The sequence below is a fragment of the Zingiber officinale genome, chromosome 1A (assembly GCF_018446385.1).
Source record: "Zingiber officinale cultivar Zhangliang chromosome 1A, Zo_v1.1, whole genome shotgun sequence".
Taxonomy (NCBI): domain Eukaryota; kingdom Viridiplantae; phylum Streptophyta; class Magnoliopsida; order Zingiberales; family Zingiberaceae; genus Zingiber; species Zingiber officinale.
Genome location: NC_055987.1, coordinates 24823207 through 24850908, shown reverse-complemented (window position 1 = coordinate 24850908; position 27702 = coordinate 24823207). Strand labels below are relative to the sequence as shown.

Here is a 27702-nt window from a genome sequence, read left to right as displayed (position 1 = left end):
ACTGGCCTTACTTTTGCTTCGGAATCGAAGTGGCCCAATTTCATCGCTCACAACATTTGACTCTTTGTCCGATGCCCTAATTTGTTATATAAACGATTCCGAGACAGCCGTTCTAAAACCCTTGGCGAAGAGCAAAAGGCGGCGTAGAGAGGCAAATCCTCCCCGCGAAGATGCCGAAATCTAAACGCAACCGGCCCGGTGAGGCGAATCTTGTAGCTGATCAATTTCACTGTCAAGCAATCTACTTGTTTAGCGAAAAGATATTTTTCGGTGTGTTTCGACTTGTGATTCTTGTTTTGTTTGATGAGCGCAGTGACACTGTCGAAGACGAAGAAGAAGGGGAGGGAGCACAAAGAGGCCATCGTGAACGCTATCAAGGAGGCGGTTGAATGTTACCCTTCTGCTTACGTATTTACTTTCGAGAATATGAGGAATCAGAAATTCAAGGAGTTCAGAGATCAGCTCAAGTCCAACAGCAGGTATTCTGTTGAGATTATTCTGGTTGTAGAAAATTTGATGTCATTTCTTGTTATTCTTTACTAATGATGGCTAGACGATAAAATCTCTTGGTGCAGATTTTTTCTCGGATCAAACAAAGTGATGCAGTTAGCTTTAGGGCGGTCCGTAGCTGATGAAGTCAAGCCTGGCATTTATAAACTTTCTAAAGTGAGATTTTTTGTTTTGCTTTATTAATTAATCATTCCATTGTTCATGCCGAGATATATTCTTTGTCAGTTTATTCGTCATGATGCTGGGCTTCTCTTCACTAATCTCTCTAAAGAAGAAGTTGAGAGGTAATCCTTTTTTGACCTGCTTCACCATACTTTTATATACTTCAATTCTAAATTATAATAAACATTAGTGAGGTAGACTTAGCTTTCATTAGTACAAGGTTTACATTAGCATGTTATTGTACAACAAAGCAATGTAGATGATTTACCTATGATGTGAAATTCAAAGGCTAAAAAAATGGCATAATATCTCAAGTAACAAACGTGTAGGCTGCAATTTACCCTAGTTTTTATCAATGCAAGTCATTTTTAGTAACAATAGCAGCTACCAACGATAAGTGGATCGTCTATATAATTGAAAATTGAGTTTAATGATTTAATCTATGGAAGAGCTAGGGGAAATAATGGATCTCATTCTTTTCATTTTATTATTTATTCAATGCTTATTTACAATTTAAAAAACAATGATCAATAACTATTCTGCGATGACTCACTTGGTTGACTTGACACCACTATTAGAGCCTAGATTTGAAAATTTTGTCTTTTATAGTTCACTTCAATATTTATAGTCCACTTCAATATCTTGCATTTTAGGCAATGGTTGTTAGATATGTTTTTTTCCTTCACTCTGATTGCTCCATCTGCACTTCATGTGTTTCACTTCATAAGAAGGGATTCCTTTTTATAAATCTAGAACTAGGGGCTTGTCTACTTAGAAGTCACCCCACAGTCACTACTTATCTAGTAGGCTTATTAATTTGGCTGTTTCTTAATTTTTAAATAAACATTGTTTTTGAGTCAATTTGGATATTTCAGAATTGAATTGCTCTGCAAGTCTACATATCTTGTATGTTTGAATCTTTGCTGCTTCAATATTTTGGTCTTACGTTAGTCAAAGTTCATTTGTCACACCTTGAAAAACCCATGGATGGTTCATGTGGCAAAGTTTCACTTTAAATTACCTCATCAAATTCATAAGAGTGAACTAATTATAGGATTATCACTTCCTACTGAATATCATTCTGGCAGGCAAGTGTACATGAAAGCAAATGTGAAGATAGAAATGAGAGGAATAAAGAGAGAGTAGAGGTTTTATTAGCTTTACATATTTTACCTCATGGTTTTATACATAATTTGTGGTTCTTTATGTTTTTCTTATTTCTTCTTGCTGCATTAAAATAAATGCAAGGGTGTTACCTTTTTTGTGTAATTACTTTTAGAATTTGACCACAAGTTGGACGGTATCTAGTCTAAGTTACCTCCCTGTCTTTGACACAAATTGCTGGCAAAACTAAGTTGTACACTTTGATGCCTTGGAAAGCCTTTTTTAAATGCTGATAAAATCATGTAACAATGATTCTATTACCAATTAAGCAATCATCGTACCTTTCTTAAAGGTGGAGATAGGAAGAAATACGTTTTATTTGACTAGAAGTTCTGTTCCCTTGTTTGTCATGAAATCTAGTAAAGAAATAGCTACGTCTCTACTTATCTAAGTTACTTAACAATTGTTAATATCTTAAGGTTCTTGAAAACAAGAAACGGGAGTTCTTATGTTCTGAATAATTATCATGTTAAACTATTTACTTATTTACTATGATTTTGTGTTCTTTTTAATCGAGCAAGTTGAGGATAATTCATGTTGGTATATTATGTTTTGATAAATCATTTTTCTTTTATAGTGAACAAAGCAACCAAATTTCTTTACTAAAATGATAGAAGGAATATTCTATTTCGTCTCCAGTTATGGATTCATGATATGAATCTTATAATATATTGGCATTATGATACTTGATTAAAATTAAGGCTTTTGGCTGGTCCAATATAGTTGTCTTTTAGTGACTAAAACTGGTCAAATTTATTTGTATTCAGTATATAATTCTGATAAAAGACTAATTAATTGATTTATTTTTATATTTTGTACTTGAACTATGCATATTTCATATTATTGTTGTCACAGCTTTAAATCAGATAAATCAAATAGCTAGTCTTCTAAGCATTTGTGAATCTGTCTTTAAGGTTTGCAGACTCCAAACGTTTACCTTTATGCTTCCTTACAACCAATTAAGGCATTTAACAAAGAATATAAAATTATAGTGACACAATATTTGTCTAGAAATTTTTGACCTTGCAACGTAGTTGCTTATAGGCAGATGCATAACTAAAATTTATATATCTGACGAAGGAAAGTTATCTTGATCACAGCAACACTATGTCATTGATGAAACTTCAGACTTACTATTTATCAAATCTTTCCTCAATACTTATGCAGAGTATTCAGGGAGTATGAAGGATATGATTTTGCAAGGATGGGGTTCATAGCTACTGAAAAGGCGAGGAAGTTATTATTGCTGTAGTACAGAAATGTTCATATCTGACTTTCCTGTTCCATAAAATTGCAGGTTGACTTGAAAGAAGGTCCATTGGAGCAGTTCACACATGAAATGGAGCCATATCTTCGGAAACAGGGTGTTCCAGTTCGCTTAAATAAAGGTTCTTGTGCTTCTCATATATATATGCTTTCTCATGTGTTTGTTTTAAGTTATTTTAAAATTTAAACACTGATGTTTTCTGATGATTATAAATAATGCCGAGGGCTTTTTTTTTACCTTTAAACTTAGGAATTGTCGAACTGGTTTCGGACTTTGTTGTGTGTGAAGAAGGCATGTCTTTGTCACCAGAAGCAGCTCGCACATTGGTAAATCTATATTCATACCATCAACAATATTTTACTTGCTACTTATAGCACTAAATGGCTGCTAACTAAGCAGGGGACCTTTTATTCTTTGATTAAAAAGTTGGAAGACGCATACTAATTGAAACACATTGTAAATACTTGCAGAGGTTGCTTGACATTAAGATGGCAACTTTTCGCCTTCATCTTTTGTGTCGTTGGACACCTGAAGATTTTGAGGTTTACAGAGAGGACTTGGATCACTCTGATATGGAGTCTTAACTGCGGCACTCCTACAATCAGCATCAAGATTATTGAAGTCTACTGAGAGATTGTCACTATAGGAAATTGTTTTAGTTGGGCTTGCTTGTTTCTTAGGAAACAAAATATGCTATGTTATTGTGTATCATTAACATATGTGTACTGCGTTGTGTAGCAATGCAGAATTTTCCTACTCCAATTAGGAGTGATCTGAGTGATCCAGTTAAATTGTAGATCTTCTTTGCGCTAATTATCTACTATTTATTAATATTTGTTCGTGATTCCCTTCTGTGATGTCTTACTCTAGGAAACAATCAAACATCTAGTTAGGATAAAAATTACAACGCCATCCTTTATTTAAAAAGATTACTAAATGTAATTGTCATTAATATGTAGTCATTGCTTAGTGATATCATTAGAGGTTTTATATAATGACTCCAGGCGCTTATTAGTCATTATATATAGGAGGTAAATCTAGGTTTTATTCTATTTAATGATCCGATGGTTCCATTTTGAATGTTACACTATTCCGTGTGATCCAATTGTGCTATTTAGTAGTTGATGGCCATTTTCTTCCGCTAGCAGTTCGCCTAATTCTTGATGTTGTGATGAAATGCTTGTTTAACTTCCTGCCTCCAGGTTTTAATTAGAGAGGATGGCTAGAGAGACTAGATGGAGAAAGCTTGGTCCAAAGTTATCCAAACTAAAACTACAGTTTTTCCCATGAATTTGCGCTCTCATTTACAACTCAATCTTTATGCTTATTGCTCAACTCCATTTTTCTCCAAATGGGGAGTGCAATCAAAGGATGCTAGGTTTTTGGGTTGGTCATTACGTGTGTTTCCCGATTTATCCTAGTGATCGGTAAGAAATTTCCGTGGGACCGGACCGGTCACCTTAGAGATAGTCAATGAGGGTAACTAGGATTATCATTTTTTTATTGCCCAACTCCGTAATTAACAATGATCTTCTGTGAATTAATATATTTTGGATTCTTTGTGTGATGATTATATAATTAGGCAGTTATCAATCGTATTCATATTCTGAATTCTTTTTAATTAGCCAGTCCATATGGCTTAGACAATATAATTTTTTGGAATAAGGATATTGAATTTCCTTGCGTCCTAGATACTCAATACGATGACTCGAGAGTGGAAGATTTTTGCCATCTAATTAAGGTGTTCTGAGAATTATTAAGAGTCCCATTAGTTAATTGCTATGTTTGATATTAGGTTGGATAATCTTATCGGAATCTTATCGGAGATAGAGGAATAGTCCGAATTAAAATTATAAAATCAAATCAGACTTATCTGTTGAGTTGACCTGAGTTGATAATCTCATACTGCCAAGCAAGAAAGGAAGAGTTGCTTGGGATGGCTGAGTTGACCAGAACCAGAGTGCAGACTCCCAAGTGCAGAGTCCAAGTGTAGACTCCAGAGTACAAACTCCTGACTTGAGACTTCTGACTTGATACTCCTAGATACGGAGTCCCGATTGGAGGTTCCCAACTGGAGGCTCCCGTCTAGAGGTTCCTGACTAGAGGCTCTCGTTTAGAGGTTCTCGACTGAAGAGTCCCGATTGAAGGCTCCTGACTTAAGAGTTCCAATTGGAGGCTCCTGACTTGAGAGTCCGAGTTATAGAAGACTGCATACTTTCGAGTGCTGACTCCTAACTGTAGAATCCCGACTGCAGAATCTCGACTAGAGAATCTTGATTGGAGAGTCCCAAGTGTTGAAAAGAACATGCCGAGGACTGTTTCAAGCAGTTTCCTTAAAACAGATTCGTCCTCCTCTGGCTATGTTTTGAGGTTATGATGGATGCCTATTTGTCAGGATACAACAGTAGAACCATGTACACAACCAAACATTGATTATTCATGATGAACTGAGAAAGTACCTGATTACTTTCATGGGAAAATCACCGGGCGGAAATGCTTGGCGAAGAGAGAATTTGGGGGAACGAAGGTGGAGGAAAAACTTTGCTATTAGCTCTCTTCTTGCTCTTGATCACAATCTTCTTATATAGAAGCTTAGACCTTTGCAGTATTCAATGATCAAATTAAAGTCATTTATTGTCTATTAACCCCTTCAGCTCAATGGCTAGAGGTTATAAATTTTTTATTAATTATTGATTAATGCATCTATTACATTTAAGCAATAAGCAAAATATTCTGGTGGCAAAACGTTGGTTCATTCGCTTGGGCAAATTTTGCCCTGATGGTCCAACATTCGACGAGCATAGATCGTACTCGTACACGAGTGAACTTGGTTTAGTGCAATCCGAGCCCTACATTTGCATCCCTTTGCACACCCACGCGTGAGAGAGAGCTCCTCTCCATGCATTTGTTCATATCATCAATACATGTGCAACAATATAAACCAACATAGTGTCTTGAAACTTCTAATGTGGGACTAAACCCATACATAAAGGAGTCACTTTCCTCCTTTTTCCATTCACATTTCTAACAATCCCCCACATGAATAGATTTGTTTGTTTACTGGCTGACAGTAGACACGATGTCCTTGAACTATTCTGCCGTTTGTGTATGTATTGACATATCTCATTAAGAACTCTCTCTGATACAACTTAATTCTCATTAGTGTATTTGTTCTTAGCTATAAATATGTCTGATTCTGTGAGAAGCTCAAAGAATTGTGCCTCCAATTTTCTTCGAAGCAACCCCACTTTTTTCTCACATAGGTGATCTTTTAAGAGCATTCCACATTACTCTATTAGATCATTAAAAGTCATGTGCTTAATCTTCATCCTTCACTGATCTATTAGATTGTTCGCCCATAGTGAGTAACTTTGTCAGTGTAGTTAGGTTATCCCTTTGAACTTAGTTCTTGGGATCTCAAGTCTACATAGGTTGGGTTTTCTTTGCATCAGCATTTCTTATTGGCATCAAGCCTATCCCTCGTGATGTGCTTGCAACAACTCTCTGTTTAACCTTTTGGTTAACAGATCTGCTAAGATATCCTTTGACTTCATATAGTCAACAATAATAACTCCCGTTGAGAGTAGTTGTTTAATAATATTATGTCTACAACATATATGTCTAGGGTTACCATTATACAGATGACTTTGTGCCTGACCAATTGATGATGGACTATCATAATGTATGCAAATTATCAACACCCATTTTAGTCATCTCAGAATATCTTCTAAGAATTGTTATAACCATTCAACCTCTTTACCATATTTATCAAGAGCTGCAAACTCATATTCCATTGTGGATCTAGTTATTACAGTTTGCTTAAAAGATTTCCATGAATGGTTACACTTCTCAAAGTGAATATATATCCACTAGTAGATTTCAATTCTTTCATGTCAGATATTCAATTAGCATCGTTGTATCCTTCAATTACAGCATGATACTCATATAGTGAAGTCCATATTCACGAGTATACTTCAAGTACCTCAGCACTTTTGTTATCCCTTTCCAGTGCTGAACACCATGATTACTTGTGCATTTACTCAGTTACTCACTGCGTAGGCTAAGTCTCGTCATGTACAATTTATCATGTACATCAGACTTTTGATCACTCAAGAGTACTTTATCTGAGAGATACTTTCACCTTAATTCTTTGATATATATTGACAATTATCTATCAGTGTTCGTGCCAACGCAGTATCACCCTTGATAAATCTTTCAAGAATCTTGCCCACGTAATAGGACTGATTGAGAATAAGTCTTCTTGTTATTCTAAGAATTTTGATTCCTAAAATCACATCAGCTAGGCTCATGTCTTTCATGTCAAATCTTGAGTTGAACGTGTCTTTAGTAGATTTAATTATCTTATCATTACTCCTAATGATAAATATGTCATCTACATATAGGCATAACATGACATAGTCATTTTTTGTGGCTTTCATGTAGACACATTTATCACATTTATTGATTTTGAATCCACATTCCTTCATGACATTATTAATTTTTTTATGTCACTGCTTTGGTGTTTGTTTCAAACCGTACAATAAGTTCACCAATCTACAAACCTTATTTTCCTACCCTGGCACAGAAAATTTTTTAGGTTGTTCCATATAGATTTCTTCTTCTAAATCATCGTTTAGAAAAGTTGTCTTTATATTCATCTGATGTATTTCTAAATTCCATAGAGCAGCGCTAGCCAATAATACTCTAATGGAAGTTATTCTTGACATCAGAAAATACATATCAAAGTAATCAGGACATTCTCATTGTCAATATCTTTTGATTACCAATCCGGCCTTATACTTATCAATCGTGTCATTTGATTTCATTTTCTTCTTGAAAATCCACTTGCAACCTAGTGGTTTTCTTTCCTGAAAAAGATCCATAAGTTTCCAGGTGTGATTTTACAAGATAGACTCTATTTCAGATGCAATTACCTCCTTCCAGTGAGGTCAATCATAAGAACTGACTGCTTTTGAGTAATTATGAGGCTCACTTTTCAATATGAAAGTGATAAAATTTATTCCATATGATTTTTCCACCTGAGCTCTTTTATTTCGTCTAAATTCAGCCTCAACTAGTTCATCATCATCATCTTCTTCTTGTGTTTCATATGTCCGTTTTGAGGAGCTTGCTTCCTCTCAAATTTTATACAGAAACACATGCTAAAAGAATGAGGCATTTCGAAATTCTATTATCGAGTTCTTGTGTATATCCGATATTTATAACTCATACATAAAAAATTGATATGCACTGCTATTATGTGGATATCCAATAAATATACAATCAATAGTTTTTAGTCCTATCTTAATTTTTTTCGGATCAGACACCAAAACTTTGGCAAGATACCCCTATATACACAAATACTTGTAGGACGATTATCTTCCATTCCACAACTCATAAGAGTTCTTATCTATTTTTTTTGGCACCTTATTTAAAAGGTAATTAGCTGTTAAGACAACTTCACCCTATATAAACTCTGGTAGTCCAAATCTCAATAGAAGAGCATTCATCATCTCGTTTAGAGTTTAATTCTTTCACTCAGCAACTCCATTTTGCTAAGGAGTATAAAGAGCTATTGTTTTGTGTTCGATTTCATGTTCAGCACACAACTTAGCGAATGGTGAAACATACTCACCGTCTCGGTAACTTTGAACCACCTTAATCTTCTTATTAAGTTAGTTTTCAACTATATTTGTATAGAGAATTAATTTCTCTATAGTTTCATTCTTACTTTTGAAAAGATACATATAATAGGATTTTGTGTTATCATCTACAAAAGTGATGAAGTATTTATTTCCATCATGAGTCGGTGTACCTTTAAAATCACACACGTTAGTGTGAATTAAGTCGAGTGGTTCATTGCGTCTTTCAACATGTTGAAAAGATGACCTTGCCATTTTTGCTTCAACACAAAATTCACATTTATGTTTTGGGTCAAGGTGGAATGTTGGTATGCTTTGCATGTTAATTAATTTACACAATACATTGTAGTTCAAGCATATAAATGAAAAGTTTGCAATTTTATTAATCTTATGTGTAATCGTCATTACATTGAGCTTAAATAGCTCATCAGTTACATAACTCTTTTCTAAAAATATTCCATTCTTAGATAGAACAACTATGTCCGACTCAAAAATAATGTGAAAGTCATGCTTGCTCAGAAGTGATCCGGACACTAGATTCTTATGAATCTCCAAAACATATAATATATTGTTGAGAGTCAACTCTTTACCCGAGATCATATTTAGCACCACTTTTTCTTGGCCCACATGTAGTCGTCGGGTTTCCTGGCACCCCTGCAATGAATTACAGACATGATCAGTGGTTCTCGTATCTACACACCAGGTACCAGTATATAACACCACTAAACATGTTTCAATAACTAATGAATAAGATACACCTTTATTGTTCTCATTTATGAGAGGACAACCCATCTTAGTGTCTAAGTTTTGTTTCCAATCATTATAATTGGGACTTGTAAGTGTATTCTCAACTAGGGAATTGAAAACCATTTGAAATCCTAATAATCACAAAATATTTGGTCAAGACCAACACCTCAAAATCCCCGTGAATTTTGTATGCCACGTTAGTGTGGACGTATACAAATTCAAACATTTATAAGAGGAGATTTTATCCATTAATTTTATTATCTTGTCAACCTAACTTTATGACAAATAAAATTAATAGTTGGTCTGTCTTCGATCAAATATTTAGTCAAAACTTTAGAATTTAAAATAATATTGATTCCTCAAACAATATCATTTAAATTCACCAATACCTCAAACACCATGAATTTTGTATGCCACGATAGTGCGGACGTATACAAATTCAAACATTTGTAAGAGGAGGGTCTTACCCATTAATTATCTTGTCAACCTAAAATTACATCAAACACCATGAATTTTGTATGTCACGATAGTGTGAACGTATACAAATTCAATCATTTGTAAGAGGAGGTTTTACCAATAATTTTATTTTGTCAACCTAACTTTATGACAAATAAAATTACCTCAAACATCATGAATTTGGTATGCCACGATAGTGTGGACATATACAAATTCAATAATTTGTAAGAGGAGGTTTTACCTAGCTTTATGATAAATTAATAGTTGGTTTTTCTTCGATCACACAAATAATAGCAGTGACTCCGATGGGGAGGATACTATTAAATGTGCCTAAGTGTATACCATTACTTGATACTCAGTCCACTAAATAGAATTGTGCCCCTTCAGATAGAGAAGATCACACACATCCTAAATAATTTCCTATAATCATCCATTAAGGAAGTTTGATCTAGTGATCCGCAAACAAACTCATCTGATGTGGAGGAAGACACTCAGAGCCAACGCGCAAGTTTGAATGCATAACTTACAAACCAGTAATGGAGACCATGAAATTTAATTAAATTTCTCTCCACTTAGTTATTTAGAACGAGGAATTTTAACACGCACACAAGCACATAAACATAAGCACACACAGCATAAAAGGCAATAAATAAGAAAAATAATTTTTCAACTATTATGATCTTTATCCATAGCTGTCGTCTGTGTGCCATCAACCTTAGCTACTGCCATCTTTAGCCACCGCCATCGGGTCTAGTCGTCGCACCTATCTGGCTTCTTTTTCCGCTGTGCCTCTGGTTCTCAAATAGTCTCACGCCTCGCAAGGATACAATCCGCGACAAAAATAAAATTTTACATTTATCGATCTTATATTCCACGAAGGAATGTAAATATAATCTAGATCGAACAAAATGTAAAATTCTAATAACTAATACAGCTCATGCTGTATTTAATATTACAATCATGCACACACATAAAATGCCCTCGACATGTCCGAGGGTCCAATCACACACAAACACAACATGACCATAATAGTTGGATCTAGGATGTCTGCAACCACAGAGTTAATCTATTTGCACATCCTACTATTATCATGCCTAAATTATGTATGACATGTGTATAATTAAACTAAAAACCAAACACAGAGGCTAAAACCTAGCTCTGATAACAATTGTTGGTTGCTACTCAGAATACCGTTCTAGTTCCCCTGTACAAAAATTTGTACAAGCATAGAACTTAACCTAGCTACCCATGTGCTCTACTGAAGTTAAACTTGGATTGCAAACGATGCTTAACATTATTAATCCAAGTTGCTCTTTAGAAGTTAAACTTGGATTGAAAACGATACTTAACATTTTTACTTCAAGTTTAATCGATGTGATCTTCTTAAGTTAAACCATATTACATAAGTTAATTAAATATCTATTTCAAAGATCGGCTTTCAGGTTAAACTTGGCGAGACACTAGGTCTTCTTGGGTATGAGATCATCCACCACTTCCTAGACAAAGCCTTTCAAAGAAATCAGATATTTAACTTCTTACAGTAAACTAGGCTTAACTATAGAGACCTCAATAGAAGCACAATATCGAAACATGAAATCGAAACACAAAATCGATAACAAAAATGATAGCATAAAATCGATAGCCTCTTGTGTTTGTTTTTTCAAGATCTACACAAAGAACATGAACTAGTTATGATGCGGAAACAAATAACTAGTTATACCTTTCTTTGTAGCTAAAGACCTCTTGATCTTCTGTTGTATTCCTCTCCTCCTCTTGGACGTTGTTTGGGCAATGATCTACCAAGATGGAATCCACTCAAAACACTTCTTCTCCTCCAAGACTCTCGAGCCACCAAGGGATGCCAAAATAGGAAATTTTCTTCCTCTTCTTCTCCTCCAAGCAACCGACCACCTATGTGCTCCTTCTCCTTTTCTTCTTCTTCTCCAAGCTCCAGCCACTATGAGTAGATGAGACGCCGACCCTAGAGATAAGAAAGGGAGGATGAAGAAAGGGTGCCGCCGACCACAAGAGAAAGAAACCAAGGAGAAAGATGAGAAGCATGGGCCGACCACACCAAGGAAAAGAGAGGAGCTAAGAGAGATCCATCCTCATAAGACACCTTCTACCTCTCTTCTTTAATCCTTGGTCACGGCAAAAAATGAAAGTCTTAAACATAATTAAAATTTCCTTATTTGTGGCCTCCCATTTAAAAAAGGAAATTTTAACAATAATTAAAATCTCTCTTTTCTAAATTTCCTATTGTACATGACAATAAAGGAAAGTTTTAAAATTAATCTCTCTCTTTTAAAACATATAGACAACTATAAAAAAGGAAAGATTAATTAAAACTTCTCATTTTTAAATCATGGTTACAAAAAGAGAAAGTTTTATCAAAAATTAAAATATCTCTTTTAAACATTATAGATAACTACAAATAAGGAAAGATTTTAACAAAATTAAAATCACTCTTTAATCTTTTATAGATAGCTATAAAAGGAAAGATTTTAAAATTTTAAAACTCTCTTTTAAAACCATGAGGATGATTATAAAAGGAAATTAAAATCTTTCTTTAACCATTGTAGATAACTACAAAAAAGGAAAGATTTTAACAAAATAAAATTCTTCTTTTAACCATTGTAGATAACTACAAATAAGGAAAGATTTTAACAAAATTTTATTTTAAACAAAACTTCCTTTTTACTTTATATTATATGCGGCCACCAAGAATGGCAGCCGACTATACATGACACTACATGAACTCAAAATAATGCTTGGCCCCTTGCTAAGAGGATATCCGACCCATTACTTGGGTAAGAAGTGAACTTTGTGGATACAAGGCATTATAAAGGCTAAGGGAAGAAGAGAAATTGGTTTGGTCTCCCGATGAGCTTAGTCTCTGTGTTGCCGAACACCCAACTCAAGTTCATCAATAATAACTCATACCACTAAAGATTATTTATTATTGAAACCACATCAATCCCAAATTACATTATGAGCTCTTTCTTATCATGTGCATTAATCTCCTATGTTTAAGATATCGAATGTCCATTAATTAAATGAATTCCGACAACTCACTTAATTAATATCTAGCTCAGTAGTACCACAAAACTTTATTATCATGTCGACCAAGTCCACCTGCAGAGTTTACATGACAATCCTTATGAGCTCCTCAAGGGACATTATCAACCTAGATTATCAAGACATTTTCTTCTACTATATAAATAATATTATTTCCCTTCATTGATTTATCGAACTAAATCTCACCCATAAATATAAATACTAAGTATCGATGCATCGGTTAAGATATATACTGATAATAATAACAATCTTGTTCTATTATATTAAGTCAGTATAAAAAGAACTACCTCAAATGGTCCTGCTCAATACACACCTAGTGTACTAGTGTAATTTTATAGTTAAGATAAACTAATACCAAATTACACTACAACCACTCTAATGGTTTGCCCCATTCCATCTTGGTTGTGAGCTACTATTTATAATTTATAAGGAACTGATAACATGATCTTCTGTGTGACACCTCACACCATGTTATCTACAATATAAATTAAATAGACAACTGCATTTAACATAAATGTAGATATTTGACCAATGTGATTCTTATTTCAAACTAAGTGTTTATACAAAAATCTAGACTTTTAGTATACATTCTAACACTATCATGATACTTAAAACCAAAATTTTTCATTGCTACATAATGATAATTATTATTTTTCCTAACATGCATGGGAACATAAGAATTTGAATTACAATTCAAATTAGGGAATACCTCCCTTACCCTTGAAGCTCTCCCTTGACATGAGCCACTCTTCTTCTCCCATTTCTTTAGATGCGCTAGCTTCTTGATCTCCCTCTTCTTGGGGCATTTGGTGTGGTAGTGACCTTTCTCCCTACACGTGAAACATATGATGCACATTCTCCACTTTTGGACTTCTTCATTCCTACAACCCATGTTAGTATTTAAAATAATTTGATTGAGTTTAGGAGATACATTCTTCTTACCCATTGGACACCTACTCTTGTAGTGTCCCTTTTCATTGCACCCGAAGCATATTATGTGGTCCTTTGACTTCACTTCGATGGAGGTGCTTGCTATGTTGACTTCCAAGACTTCCTCTTCAATTGTCTTGGATTCTTCAACCCTTGAGGATGTAGATGATACCTCATCTTCCTTTTCCTCCTCGGATGTTGAGCATGGCTCAACTTCCGTTTGCTCCTCCTCTACTTGAGCAATTAAACTCATCTCCTTGGGTTCTTCTTCTTCTTATGGAGGCTTAGTTTCTTCTCGTAGAACCATTTTCACCTTGCTCCACAACTCGTAGGTGTTCTCATACTCACCTACACAACTCACAACATCATTAGGCAAAATATTAATTAAAATAGATATTACCTTTGAATTTACCTTTGATCATGATCGTTGCTCTTTCGTCCAATATCACGGTTGGAGTCTTTTTCCCTTCTTGTCTCTTGGGACTTCAAACAAGTCCTTGATCACCATCATGGTGTCCCAATCCGTGTCGAAGAAGACCTCCATCTTCATCATCCAAAATGTGATGCCCCCTAAGCTTCCTCCTTCAAACTTTGGAGGTGCTATCAAATCGGTCATCTTTTGCTTCCATGGCGATTAGTCTAATGAAGAGCGTCCTCGCTCTGATACCAATTGTTGGAGATCTTGTATATGACCAGCTAGAAGGGGGGTTGAATAGTCGGTGCCCCCAAATCGATAGCTTTCTACAATGGTTAGCTTGCGCAACGGAAATACAAAGAAATGTAAATAGGAAAGTTAAAGACAAGCAAATTGCTAACACGCCCGTTTAACGTGGTTCAGAGATAACTTGCTCCTACTTCACCGTTGTCCATAAGGTGGACGATCCTTGTGATCCTTCGGTGGATCAAACCCCGGATCTCCGGCTAGCACGAACTCCTTCTTGATGGAGTAAACCTCGCACAACCTTGATTAATATACCACACACCAATCACAACTTTGGTAGACTACTAATAGGGGTTAACCACCTCTATTTTATCAACCTTAACCAAGCTTCTAAGCCTTGGTTATATAGGTCATGGGTTGAAAATCCCCGCCTACCAGTCGATTGGTGAAAGTGCCAGTCGGCTGGTTTCTGTGGAGATTCGACAGTTACAACCCAATGACTCGATACCAGTCGACTGGTGAAAGTACTAGTCGATCGCTCCACACTGACTGAGAGAATAGAAATATTCTGTTTGCTTCAAGTCGACTGCCCAGTCAATTATACCAATCGACTGCTATTTCCATCAGTCTACTGGTATCCTAAGTACAGTCTCTCAGCACTCGGACCCTCACCCTTACGACTCACTTGACTCTTCTTCGTTGCAGCCTTGACCTCTTGTCTTCAAATCTACTTCCTTTGCCTCTCGTCCCTTGGATGCATCCAAGCCCGCAGCTTGCCCCCAATGTCATCTTTCGCGTATGCCTCGAAGTTGCTTCCCTCGGCTCTTGTCCTTGCTGCCTTGTCCATGGTCCCTGGTGTTGGTGCAATCGACCTAGGTTTTGATCGGTACGATCATAGTTTTGATGTGTGTGTCAAAGAGTTTAAGTTAGGTTCACCCTTGTATTTGATATGTGTATTTGAGTTGTACAGGTTTGTAGGATACACATGCGACTCAGGTTGATGGCTTCGGGTCCGGTAAAGGATGAAGCATCCGAGGGACCGTGGACAAGGCAGCGAGGACAAGGGTCGAGGGAAGAAACTTTGAGACATATGTGAAGGATGATATTGGGGACGAGCCACGGGCTTGAATGCATCCGAGGGACGAGAGCCAAAGGAGTAGGCTTGAAGGCAAGAGGTTAAAGCTGCAAAGGAAGCGTCAAATGAGTCGTAAGGGTGAGGGTACGAGTTCATGAGAAATTGTACTCGGAGCAAAATCCTATTTTTAGGATTTTACTGTAGCAGTACTGTAGCATTACTGTAGCAGCCGACTGCATGTTTTAGCAGTCGACTGGGTGAGAATAGAATGGTTCTATTCGTTCGGTCAGTGTGAATCAGTCGACTGCATGTTTTAGCAGTCGACTACACCAGTCGACTGGACCAGTCGACTGCATATTTTAGCAATCAACTAGTAAATGACCGTTGGCATACTGTTGGTGCTACGAAGTAGCCGTTGGCTACCTCTAACGGTAACACCAGTTGACTGATGATTTTGCCAGTAGACTGGTGCCGAGATGAGTTGATATGATGATCAACTCTCTCCTTTTATTTATAGGAAGCTTTGGGGCTTGAAGGAGGTTACTCATGCTTGTTGAATAACTCCTTAGCAATTGTTCAAAGCTTCCAAGCCATTCTCTTCCTCTTAATCTAAGTCTTCTTCTTGTAAGAAGAAGAGAGCTTTGTGAGAGGTTGTACTCCACCGAGAAGGAGTAAGAGCTAGCCAGAGATTACCAGGGATTGATCCACCGAAGGATCAAGGGTTCGTCCACCTCAAGAACATGCCGTGGAGTAGGAGCAAGCAATCTCCGAACAACATAAAGGATTTGTGTTAGCGTTTGCTCTTACTTGTTTATTTTCATTGCTTTAGTTTTCGTATTCCGCTTGCGTAACTAACCTTGTAGAGAAGAATCAAAATTGGGGGTGACCTAGCTATCCAACCCCCTTCTAGCCGGCCACCGATCCCCTACACCTGAATGCTCCATCCTTCATTAGACTCAAAGCCATCAACCTGAGTCATATGTATATCCTGCAAACCTACACAACTCAAATACACATATCAAATACAAGGGTGAACTTAACTTAAATTTTTTTCCCAAACACCAAAACACATGGTCGCACAGACCATTAGGATTGCCCCAACAGTTCCTTATTACAACACATATGTTTGGTGGCATAAGTATTGATTCATCATTGTCGCGGGTTTGAACCTACCAGGTTTAATTCATAGACCACGACGCAGAAGGCATCCATTTCTGGTCTCTCGTTTAGGTTGACGTCCTTCTTCTTCTTCAACTTTTTTTACTCTGAAGATTTGTGACCAACTATGCCACAATTAAAGTACTTCCCAAAGAATTTCTTGCTTATGCCTCCTCTAGGTCCCATTTTGGAAGTCTTGGCGTTCTTTCGTTTTGAGTTTTGACGTGCTTAACCGCATTTGCTTTCACAATATCCTAAGAGAACAATTTTCTCTTTGAACTCTTGTTGTCTTCTTCAATTTAAATTTTAACAATGAATTCTTCCACGTTCATCGCCTTCCATTTGTGCTGCAAGTAGTGCTTAAAGTCCTTCCAGCCTGGAGACAACTTATCAATGATAGCAACCACTTGGAAATTGGAAGGTTTTACTAAGAACCATACCTTTTGAGTAGATCTCGTGTAAGATCATCTAAAACTCCTAGACTTAGTTGATCACTATCTTGGAGTCAATCATCTTGTAGTCTAAGAATCAACCCACAATGAACTTCTTGACTCTCGCATCCTCCATCTTGTACTTCTTATCTAAGGACTTCCACGGTTCCTTAGTTATTCTCTTAGTGCTATACACAACATATAACGAGTTGGCAAGATAGTTGAGAATGTAGTTTTGGCAAAGAAACTCAGAATGAGTCCATGCCTCCACTTCACTGATGTTGCATCAGCCTTAACATAGATGGGAGGGCTCTCGGTCAAGAACACGGCTAGATTGAACATGGTCAAGTAGAAGAGCATCTTCCGCTGCCACCTCTTAAAGTTCAATCAAGTGAACTTCTCTAGCCTTTCCCTGCGGTTGATTGGAACATTCCTAATGGGGGCGGAGGGGGCCTTCACATGATGAGTTTGTTGCGCCTCAATACTTTCTGTGACAATCTCAACAAAACAAATATATTTTAAGATTGTTGGACAATCTTGCCGAAGATAGAGGGTAGTCTAAATTGAAATTACAAAATCAAATCAGATATATCTATTGAGTTGACCTGAGCTGATAATCTTAGGCTACCAAGTAGGGAAGGAAGAGTTGCTTAGGATGACTGAGTTGGATGGAATAGAGTACAGACTCCCAAGTGTAGAGTCTAAGTGCAGACTCTAGAGTACAGACTCCCAACTTGAGACTCCCGAGTATGGAGTCCCGACTGAAGAGTCCTGATTGAAGGCTCCCGACTGGAGGCTCTTGACTTAAGAGTCTTGACCGGAGGCTTCTGACTTGAGAGTCTGAGTTGTAGAAGATTGTAGAGTTCGAGTTGTAAAAGACTGCAGACTCCTGATTGTAGAATCCCTATTGAAGAGTCCTGAGTGCTAAAAAGAAGATGTCTACATCTGTTTCTCAGAATACAATGACAGAACCACATATACAACCAAGAACGGATTGTTCATGGAGAACTAAGGAAGTACCCGATTGATTAGCTCTCTTATTTCTCTTGGTCACAACCTTTTTATATAGGAGCTTATACCCTTGCAGTATTTAATGACCGAATTAAAGCCATTTACTACCTATTAACTCATCCAACTTAAAAGACAAAACGTTGGTTCATTCGCTTGGACAAATTTTGCCTCGATCAGTCTGACATTCGACGCAAGCATGTCATGCTCGCACATAAGTCAACTTGGTTCAGTGTAATCTAGGCCCTGGATTTGCACCCCCTACGCACCCATGTGTGACAGAGAGCTTCTCCTTATGCATTTATTCATATCATCAATGCATGTGCAATAATATAAACTAACCATAATACCTTAAAACTTCCAATGTAAAACTAAATCCATACATAAAGGAGTCTTATTGTTGGTTTTCCAGCATATTGATTCTACTTTTGTGATATTATATTTGCTAATTTGGGTGGTGGACACTAAGAAGCTACAAGGTTATTAAGTCTGTTGATACGGTGCATAATGGTAGAGTTCAATAAAGCCGGACAGTCAGTGACAGTCAGAAGTCAAGGAGACATGGTAGTCAGAATCAAGGGATGTGACAGTCAGAAGTCAGGGGACATGACAGTCAGAGGTCAAGGCGATGTGGCAGTCAGCAGGTAGGGAAAGAGGAAGTAGGACCGTATGACGACGTCAACAACATTGTTCTTGGTCAGGTTCTCACAGATCAAGATCCCAGATCTAAGATACCCTGATCTAAGATATGGTGGATAGTCGGGGTGATACCTGACCTAGATCTGACCGGTCGGGTTCTCACGGCTCGGTTATATCCAAGCCTGGTTCTCTCAGTTAGCTAACTCTCGATCAACTAACTCCCGATCAGCCAACTCCTGTTCGGCTCTTGGACAATCTCACCATAGCTCCTGGCCCCTCAAGGTTTAGGCCAGGTGTTATACCTGATAGATTATCCTGAGATGCCTTATTCATACCTAGTCGAGACAGATGGTCGGGAGAGAATGTGCTACATGATAACAAGGTCATGGAATCGTAACTGTCTGTCAGAGAATAACTGATGTATGTCAGGGAATATCCTAACGGTCTGCGGTCATCTACGAATGGAACCTTCTTCCAACCCACAAAAGGGTGTCATACGTCCTCCATCACCAGACAGGTCCTGCCACTTGACATTCCCTGATATCAATCAGGCTCCAGAGGTACGCACTATCATATAAAAAGGGAGGTCCTCTCTCTTGCGCAGGTACGCTCTCTCGCACATTCCCACTTGTCTTCTACTTTTCTTTCTCCATACACTGTTCTTATGGGGAAAAAGTACCCGACTTGAGTGTTGGAGGGTCTGCTCCGAGGACTTTTTTCCTGGTTTCTGGCCTCTAACGTTCCGTGTGCTTGTCTGAGTATGTGCAGAGTTCAAGTACCACCGGTTCAGTCATCGTCGTCCTCAACACCACGTGGGGGTCCATTCTTGTAGGCGCATACGAGAAGGATGTCCCAGTCGCCTCTCTGTCAATGCCAGCAATAGCTCATCCGACCTTCATATGACTTAGATTCTGGACAGGATCAATTTGGTATTGTCTGTAGGATTCTTCTCCACCTGTTCTGGAATGTGAAGATGGACGATGTTGGGAGGTTCTCTTCCATTATCACAGTCCCGGAGGATCCTGACGAACATACTATTTTCTACTCTCGTTTCACGGGTATTCGGGAGTCGAGGGATTGAGTTGGAGGTTCAGCTAGTTGACAGGTTAGTTTTTCCATTATGTATTTTCTCTGACTCCACGGGTATTCGGGAGTCAAGGGACTGAGACCAACCCTCAACCGGTTGACACAACTCCTTGATCAGGTACGTTACAGGCTCTGCTCCCATTTTACGATTATAGGATCTGCTATAGCTCCCTGATAAGAGAGTAAGATCTTAGTTCCTTGATCAAAGACTAGGGCTTTCGATTTTTTATCGGACACTAAGGGCCCAACTCCCCAATAAGACATTAGGGGCACAACTCCCCGATCAGACACTAGGGACACAGCTTCCTGATCAATGACTCGCAGTACAACTTCCTGATCAGGATTTAGGGGCCTTGCTCTTTGATTACAGGTTAGGGGCCTTACTCTTCGATCAGCGATTAGGGACATAGCTCCCTGATCAGGTGTGTTACAGGCTCTGCACCTTTCACCATGAGGCTCTGCATCCTATTACTGCTATAAGCGCTTCACTCTATTACTACTATATGATTTGCATCCTCCACCTATTTTTCATCCTCTTAAGTCTGAAGGCTCTGCTCCTTCACCCACGGTGCTCTACTTCCTTCTATTGTTACGGACTCTGCTCCCTTATACAGCTATGGGCTTTACTCCCTTTGACGGTCAGGGCTCAGATTATTCTCTCCCTGACTCTGCGGACATTTGGGGGTTAAGGGATTGACACTATTTCTCTCTTCGACTTCACCTGCATTTCAGAGTTAAGGAATCAAGTCAGATCCTCAACTGGTCGACACCACTTCATGATCAGGTATGATAAAGGTTTTGCTCCCTCTTATTTCTACAGGCTCCGCTTCTACGGACTTCATGTCTTATCTCCCCCGTTCGGAGTCAAGCAGTCTTCACTAGTGCCGGACCAGTTTATTGGATTTCTTATCTCCCCCGTTCGGGGTTGAGCTATCGCCACTGGTGTCAGACCGGAGTATCTCCACTGGTCTCGGGCTAGAGTATCGCCACCGATCTCGGACCAGAGTATCGCTACTGGTCTCGGACCAGAGTTTCGCCACTGGTCTCGAACCAGAGTATCGCCACCGGTCTCGGACCGGATTATCGCCACCGGTCTCGGACAGGAGTATCACCACTGGTTTTGGACCAGAGTATCGTCACTGGTCTCGGACCAGAGTATCGCCACCGGTCTCGGACTGGAATATCACTACCGACCTCTCGATCGGACTTCCCAGACTCTCGTCCTAGCACGAGTTATAAGTGAGCATGCTCTCACGGCTCCAGACTCTTGTCCCAACACGAATTATAAGGAAGCATGCTCTCGCGACCAACGACCTCCTGGTCAGGTTCTAGACTCTTGCCCCAACGCGAGTTATAAGTGAGCATGCTCTCACGCCTCCAGACTCTCGCCCCAATGCGAGTTATAAGTGAGCATTCTCTCGCGACCAACGACCTCCCGGTCGGGCTCCAGACTCTCGCCCCAGTGCGAGTTATAAGTGAGCATGCTCTCACGACCAATGATCTCTCGGTTAGGATTCTAGACTCTCACCCCAGCACGAGTTATAAGTGAGCATGCTCTCATTCCTCCAGACTCTCGCCCCAGTACGAGTTATAAGCGAGCATGCTCTCGCGACCAACGACCTCCCGGTCGGGTTCCAAACTCTCGCCCTAGGGTGAGTTATAAGTGAGCATGCTCTCACGCGTCCAGACTCTCACCCGAGTGCGAGTTATAAGCGAGCATGCTCTCGTGACCATCGACCTCTCAGTCGGGTTCCAGACTCTCGCCCTAGGGTGAGTTATAAGTGAGCATGCTCTCACGACTAACGGCTTCCCGGTCAAGCTCTCACGATCAACTACTAGTCGGATGGGTTCCCCCCTAGTCAGGGACTCGCTTCACTCGCCGCTTTGCTCGACACTCATCACACTCACTCCACTCGCCACTCTGCCCGACACTCATTGTTCGTGACTCACTTGCCGCTGTACCCGTCACTCACATTCTCGTCTCAATCACTACTCTGCTCGGCACTCACTGCTCTTGCCTCACTCGCCGCTTTGCCCGACACTCACCGCTCTTGCCTCACTTGCCGCTTTGCCCGGAACTCGTCCCTCGCGTCTCACTCATCGCTTTGCTCTGCATTTGTTGCTCGATTGATACCAGCTTTCCTCCTTGCTTGGCATTCTTATAACCGCCTGGTTGTTCTGCTCCCGTTCGCACTCCATCCACAGGCTCTGCTCACGTTCGCGCTTAATCCACGGGCTCTGCTCCCATTCTCATTTGGTCTCATAAACTCCGTGTCTATCTAGCGCATAGGCTTCGCGCCCACTTGACATTTTTTCGATCACCCGGTCGACCTTCTCTTAGTCGACCGATCAGTATCGATTGACCATCTGCTCAGTTGCTCGCTCGACACTGCTTGCTTGTCGTCTTGCCGCTCGCTCGGGGTTCTCCCTATTGCCCGGTTGGCATGGTTCGGTCGCCTGGTCACGATTTATTGTCGATCAACGGACATTTTCTTGGTTGCTTGCTCAACACCGATTGCCCGTCGTCTTTCTACCAACTCGGGTTTCTCCCTATTGCCAGTCGCCATTCTCCCGATCACCCGGTCGGCATTGTTCGATTGCCTGATCGACATTTTTCGATCGCCCGATCACGGTTATTATCGCTCGGTTGACATTTTCTTGGTCGCGCGCTTGACACCGCTCGCCCATCGTCTTTCTACTCGCTCGCCATTCTCCTAATTGCTTGGTCGACATTGTTCGATTGCCCAGTTATGATTTATTGTCGCTCGATCGACATTTTCTCGATCATGCACTCGACACCGATCGCCCATCCTCGTTTGACCCGCTCGACATTCTCCCTATTACCTAATCGGTAATTTTCGATCGCCCGATCGCGATTTATTGTTGCTCGGTCGACATTTTTTCGGTCACAGTTTACTGTTGCTCAGTAGACATTTTCTCGGTCGAGCGCTCGACACCAATTGTCCATCCTCTTTTGACCCGCTCGGTATTCTCCCTATTGCTTGGTCAGTATTTTTCGATCACCCGGTCGCGGTTTATTGTTGGTCAGTCTACATTTTTTCGATCGCGGTTTACTGCTGCTCAGTTGACATTTTCTCGGTCTTGCGCTCGACACCGATCGCCCATCCTCTTTCGACCCGCTCGACATTCTCCCTATTGCCTGGTCAATAATTTTCGATCGCCCGGTCGCGGTTTGTTGTTACTTAGTCGACATTCTCTCAGCCGCCCGCTTGGCATTGCTTGGTCGTTCGCTTTACATCGCTCGATATTTTTTGGTCGCTTAATCGACATTTCTTTGATTGCTCACTCGGCGCTACTCGGTCTTTTGCTTTGTTCCGTTTATATGCATGCTTGGCATTCTTTCGCGTGGGATCCGCTGGGTACCATTTGACCGTTCGATTGAATTCTCTCCGTCGGCTTTCCAGATTCTCACCCGATAGCGAGTTATAACCGAGTAAGGTTCTCATGGCCACAACCTCTCGGTCGGGCACAATGACTAGTCAGTCGGATTCTCTCCCTGATTAGGTGTTGATCTCACTTGCCACTCTATTCGACTCTTGTTGCCTGGTCGACATTCATCTCATTTATCACTCGTGCCTCATTTGTCACTCTACTTGGCACTCATCGTTTGCATCTTACTCGTCATTCTGTTTGGTACTCGCCACTCACTCGTTGCTTAGCCCCGCATTCGCTGCTTGGTCGGCATCTGTTTTTTTACTTAGCATTTGCATAATCGCCCGATCGCTCTGCTCAGCATCGCTCGATTGTCTTCTCAATATCACTCGGTCTCCCTCAGCATCTGATTGATCGCTTGCTCGGCATGCACTTTGCACTATTTCTTGTCGCTCGCTTGATACTATTTTAGTCATTTGCTCGGCATCACCATAGCTACTTGTTCTACGTTATAAGGCGAGCACAGTGATCTGGTTCCGCATTCAGTAGTGACTATTTTACGTTGGGCTTGGTCTAGTCAGTCAAACTTGCACTTCCTTCGACTAAACTTGAAGGGGAGGCTTGTGATGCGGATATTGATTAAGGGCCCAGAAGGAATTAGAGAGAAAGGGAGGGGTAATTTGGTCAAATCACTGTTAGAGCATTAATAGGGTGAGGAGACATTGTAGCAAGGGGGGTTGCGTTTTCCTTCTTCGGGTTCTTCTTCGTCGCCGCTAGGGGGTCGGCTGAGTTTGGGGCGCCGCCACAGGGGGAACACGAGCTCCGCCGGAACCCATCAGCTGACGCCGGCGGACGCAGCTTGACATTGTCAAGGACTTCGCCAACTCCTCCCTCTGATGCTCCTCTCTCCTTGCCGAGGCTGGTTGCCCTCCTTTCGTGCTCTCCATCGCCATTTCCACTGAGGGAGGTTCCTGCCGACGCCGTCTTTGTCGCCTACGACCTCTTCTCCCCCTCTCACGCTCCTGTAAGACATCGATCGACAGCTCCCATCGCCGCCTCCCTCGTCGCGTAGCCACTGCCATCGCCTGCTAGCTGATGCCTCCTTTCTTCCCTCGCCTCTGACCCCGATCGATTCCCCTCTGGTCAACCTCCCTCATGGCTTTGGCACAATCTCAAGCATCACTATCTCTTGGCCCTTCTCGACACCATCGGCTCCACCCCACCGCTGTTGCCTATGAGAGCGCCTTTCCTTCCTCCTCATGTCACTCTTGCTACCGACGCTAGCAGGCCTCTCAGCCTCACTTTATGTCGAGTCGTTGCCATACACGAGGCCTCCCTCTCCCTTGGCGTGCCGGCGTCCATAACCGCTTCACATGGTCGTTGCCTTTCGGGTCGTTAGCAACTAAGCGCCGCCTTCTCCTCCCTTGCACAGCCTCAACAGCGACAACCCACCACCTCTCTTGCCACCTCATCGTAGGCCACCTCTGGTCATCTGCATTGTATACACCATCGGGCCCCTGAGCCCTCGTTGTCATTGTGCTCCGATCGGACTGCCGCTGTGTTCCGGCCATTGAGCCATTGTTGTGTTCCAACCTTCGAGCCGCGGTTGTATTTCGGATTGTGTGCTTTGTGTTCAGCCTTCTTATTGTTGTTATTTCCCGGCCTACGTGCCGAGTTCCTATTTCAGCCTACGCGCTAATGTCCTATCTCGATTTATGTGCCAGTGTCCTATCCCGACCTATGTGCCGCTATCGTATTCCAACCTGCGCGCCGATATTATATCCCGGCCTGCGTGCCGAGGTCACATCTGGTTTCGTGCCACTGTATCCGGCTCTGCGTTGTCACATTCAGCTCTTCATCTGGTTTAGAGTCATCTGCTCTTCCGGGTCACGACAACTCGAGCAATGTCCCGACCAGCTCATCGATCCACCCGAGGGCGCCCCCTGGGCCATGGTACGTTCTCCGTACTCATTCTACATTCATTTCATTATTATACGTCTTAGTTTGTTACTTATATACTCAATGGATCTACCTTAAGGATCGGGGTACCAGGGACCGGGACGACCCGATATTGACTGCAGGTAGTGTTAATAAGAAGATTTCTATCTATTTGATCAACATAAAAAATATCTCAATATACCTCACTCTAAATTATCATAATTCGATCAATATTCTATTTATCTCATTTGATTATATGTTTGACTTAGATTTTGAATAGGATCACCTGCGATGAACCATTGAAATTAAAGTATTTGTAAGAATTTGAGGTTTGTTGGACTCGTGCTCTCGATCATCATTCTCATTAAAAGTTTCTGTCGCTTTGATATGACATTTTCGAAAGCAAATTGGAGAAAGCCAGTGTACCAACTTTATTCAAATGAAAAAGTTTGAGCTGGCAACCTGAATCTTTAAATGTGATCTTGTACGTGATTTTGGATGCAGGGAAAATTTTTCATTTCTCGTGAAAAGAAGACTTTATACTTATCCTTCACTATGTTGCTTTGATTTATTTTCCTCCGGTTTTACAATAACAAATAGGCAATAGACCATGGTTCGAGACTATTATATATGCCTTGTAACTTGTCAAAATGAGCCGTGCCAAATGAGGGCCAACGTATCACCTACCTCAAGCTAAGAGCTTAGGGAAGAATGGAATTATAGAAACAGGGATCATGCAACGATGAAGGACCCATGTGACGACGCTTATGTTTTTGGCGATCAGGATCCATCACTGGAAGGGTCGATATCTGTTTACAGTACGACAAGTAGCTTTCAGGTTTCATTGATCTCTTAATATTTAACCAGTGCAGTCTCCATCAATCCGTTCAAGATATAACAATTGTGGAAAACGATGGAAAGTGTGGAAGCAAGCTCTTCCTTCTGGTTAGAACAGTTACCTGCAACTGGTTATGTTGGCACTGCCACCACGTCTTGTGATTTTGTAATTATTTCGATACAAATTGCTGTAAAAAACAAAAAGGGTTAGAAATTTACAGCCCTGGGTGCCCACTTCCTTTTCCTCAACATGGCTTTGATGTTTCCTTCTATTAAAGGATACTGTATCTGTGCTTTTTTTTTGCTATTTATAATGGTTGGCATCTTTAACCGATCTCATGTGATAGGTTAGTATTTATTTTTCCTTTTTTTTTTCTTCTAATTTTCAAGATAGAGGATTTTTTTTCCTTTATCAGGTGGTAAATTCATAGCATGGTTTATACCTATTTAGAAAACGATAGAGAGAAAGAATTCTTTATATATATATATATATATATATATATATATATATATATATATATATATATATATATATATATATAATTTAGGTATCTAATTCCTAAGATTTGATTAATTTGGAGGGACTAATTCTGTTTCACGGAAATTTCTTACCAGTCCCCTAAGGGTAAAGCACTATAGTAAGTTGTCGGTAGTTGACTCCCGTGGTCGTTACAGTCCTTGTGACCATCCAATGTTGAATCAATACATTCGTGAAGGTAAACTCGTAGGCTTTTTCTGCTCATGGGTACCTCGGTTAAGACTGCTCAATCCAAATTTTTCTACTAAATTCACTGCCAACAAATATCCCAACAGAGGATCGAACCATGATATTCACTTTATCTCCATTATACCTTAGCCACACTATACCCATGGGGGCGAGAAAGCATCCATTTAGTTTTGCTTTTGGTGAAGCAACAAGCACTTGGTGGGATGATTGATGAGTAGCAATTGTAGCTGTAAAAGGATCGAGTTATGTATACTTTTTTTTTACTTGAACTCTGAATTAATAGTTCCCATATGAAGTTTTGCAGTAGAACAGTTATGCAATGGTTGGTTTAGCTATTGAACCGCTTTTAAACGCATAGGTTTTGATATAACCTGTTGACTTTTTTTTAATATTATAGGTGTTTAAGTTTTATTCGATTAATCATAGGCATAGACAATAAATTATCTATTAAATAAATTTAAAGTAAAATTTATGCACATTTGAAAAATGACAATCAAGTTATTTGTCACCTTCTTACTTTTCCTCTTATGTATTTTAATATGTTCTTAGGACGGATTCAGTTGATAAATATATGAGATAATGATTGTAATAGTTTAAGGGTTAAATTTTGATAGAGAATTTTATCATCTGTGGGTCTCTAAACTCTCTCTCAAATCTCTCTTATAAAAGAGTTGTAAGGGGTTAAATACCATATTTTTTTTTCCTCTCGAGTACTTTAATATAATTTTTTCATTTTATCATACTTGTTGGTACTATACTTGCTAGATTATCTTATACAATTTGTTACTTTTGA

General features: G+C 39.8%; 1 protein-coding gene across 1 annotated transcript; it reads left to right on the top strand.

The window, feature by feature from the left end:
• Window positions 1-43: 43 nt before the first annotated feature.
• On the top strand, window positions 44-3936 carry LOC122021282 (mRNA turnover protein 4 homolog). Its single transcript, XM_042579386.1, has 8 exons — window positions 44-198; window positions 314-479; window positions 576-666; window positions 736-794; window positions 3004-3064; window positions 3134-3224; window positions 3353-3429; window positions 3574-3936. Exons 1-8 carry the CDS (start codon window positions 171-173, stop codon window positions 3685-3687), a joined length of 687 nt encoding a protein of 228 aa, XP_042435320.1. The 5' UTR covers window positions 44-170; the 3' UTR covers window positions 3688-3936.
• The last annotated feature ends 23766 nt before the right edge of the window (window positions 3937-27702 follow it).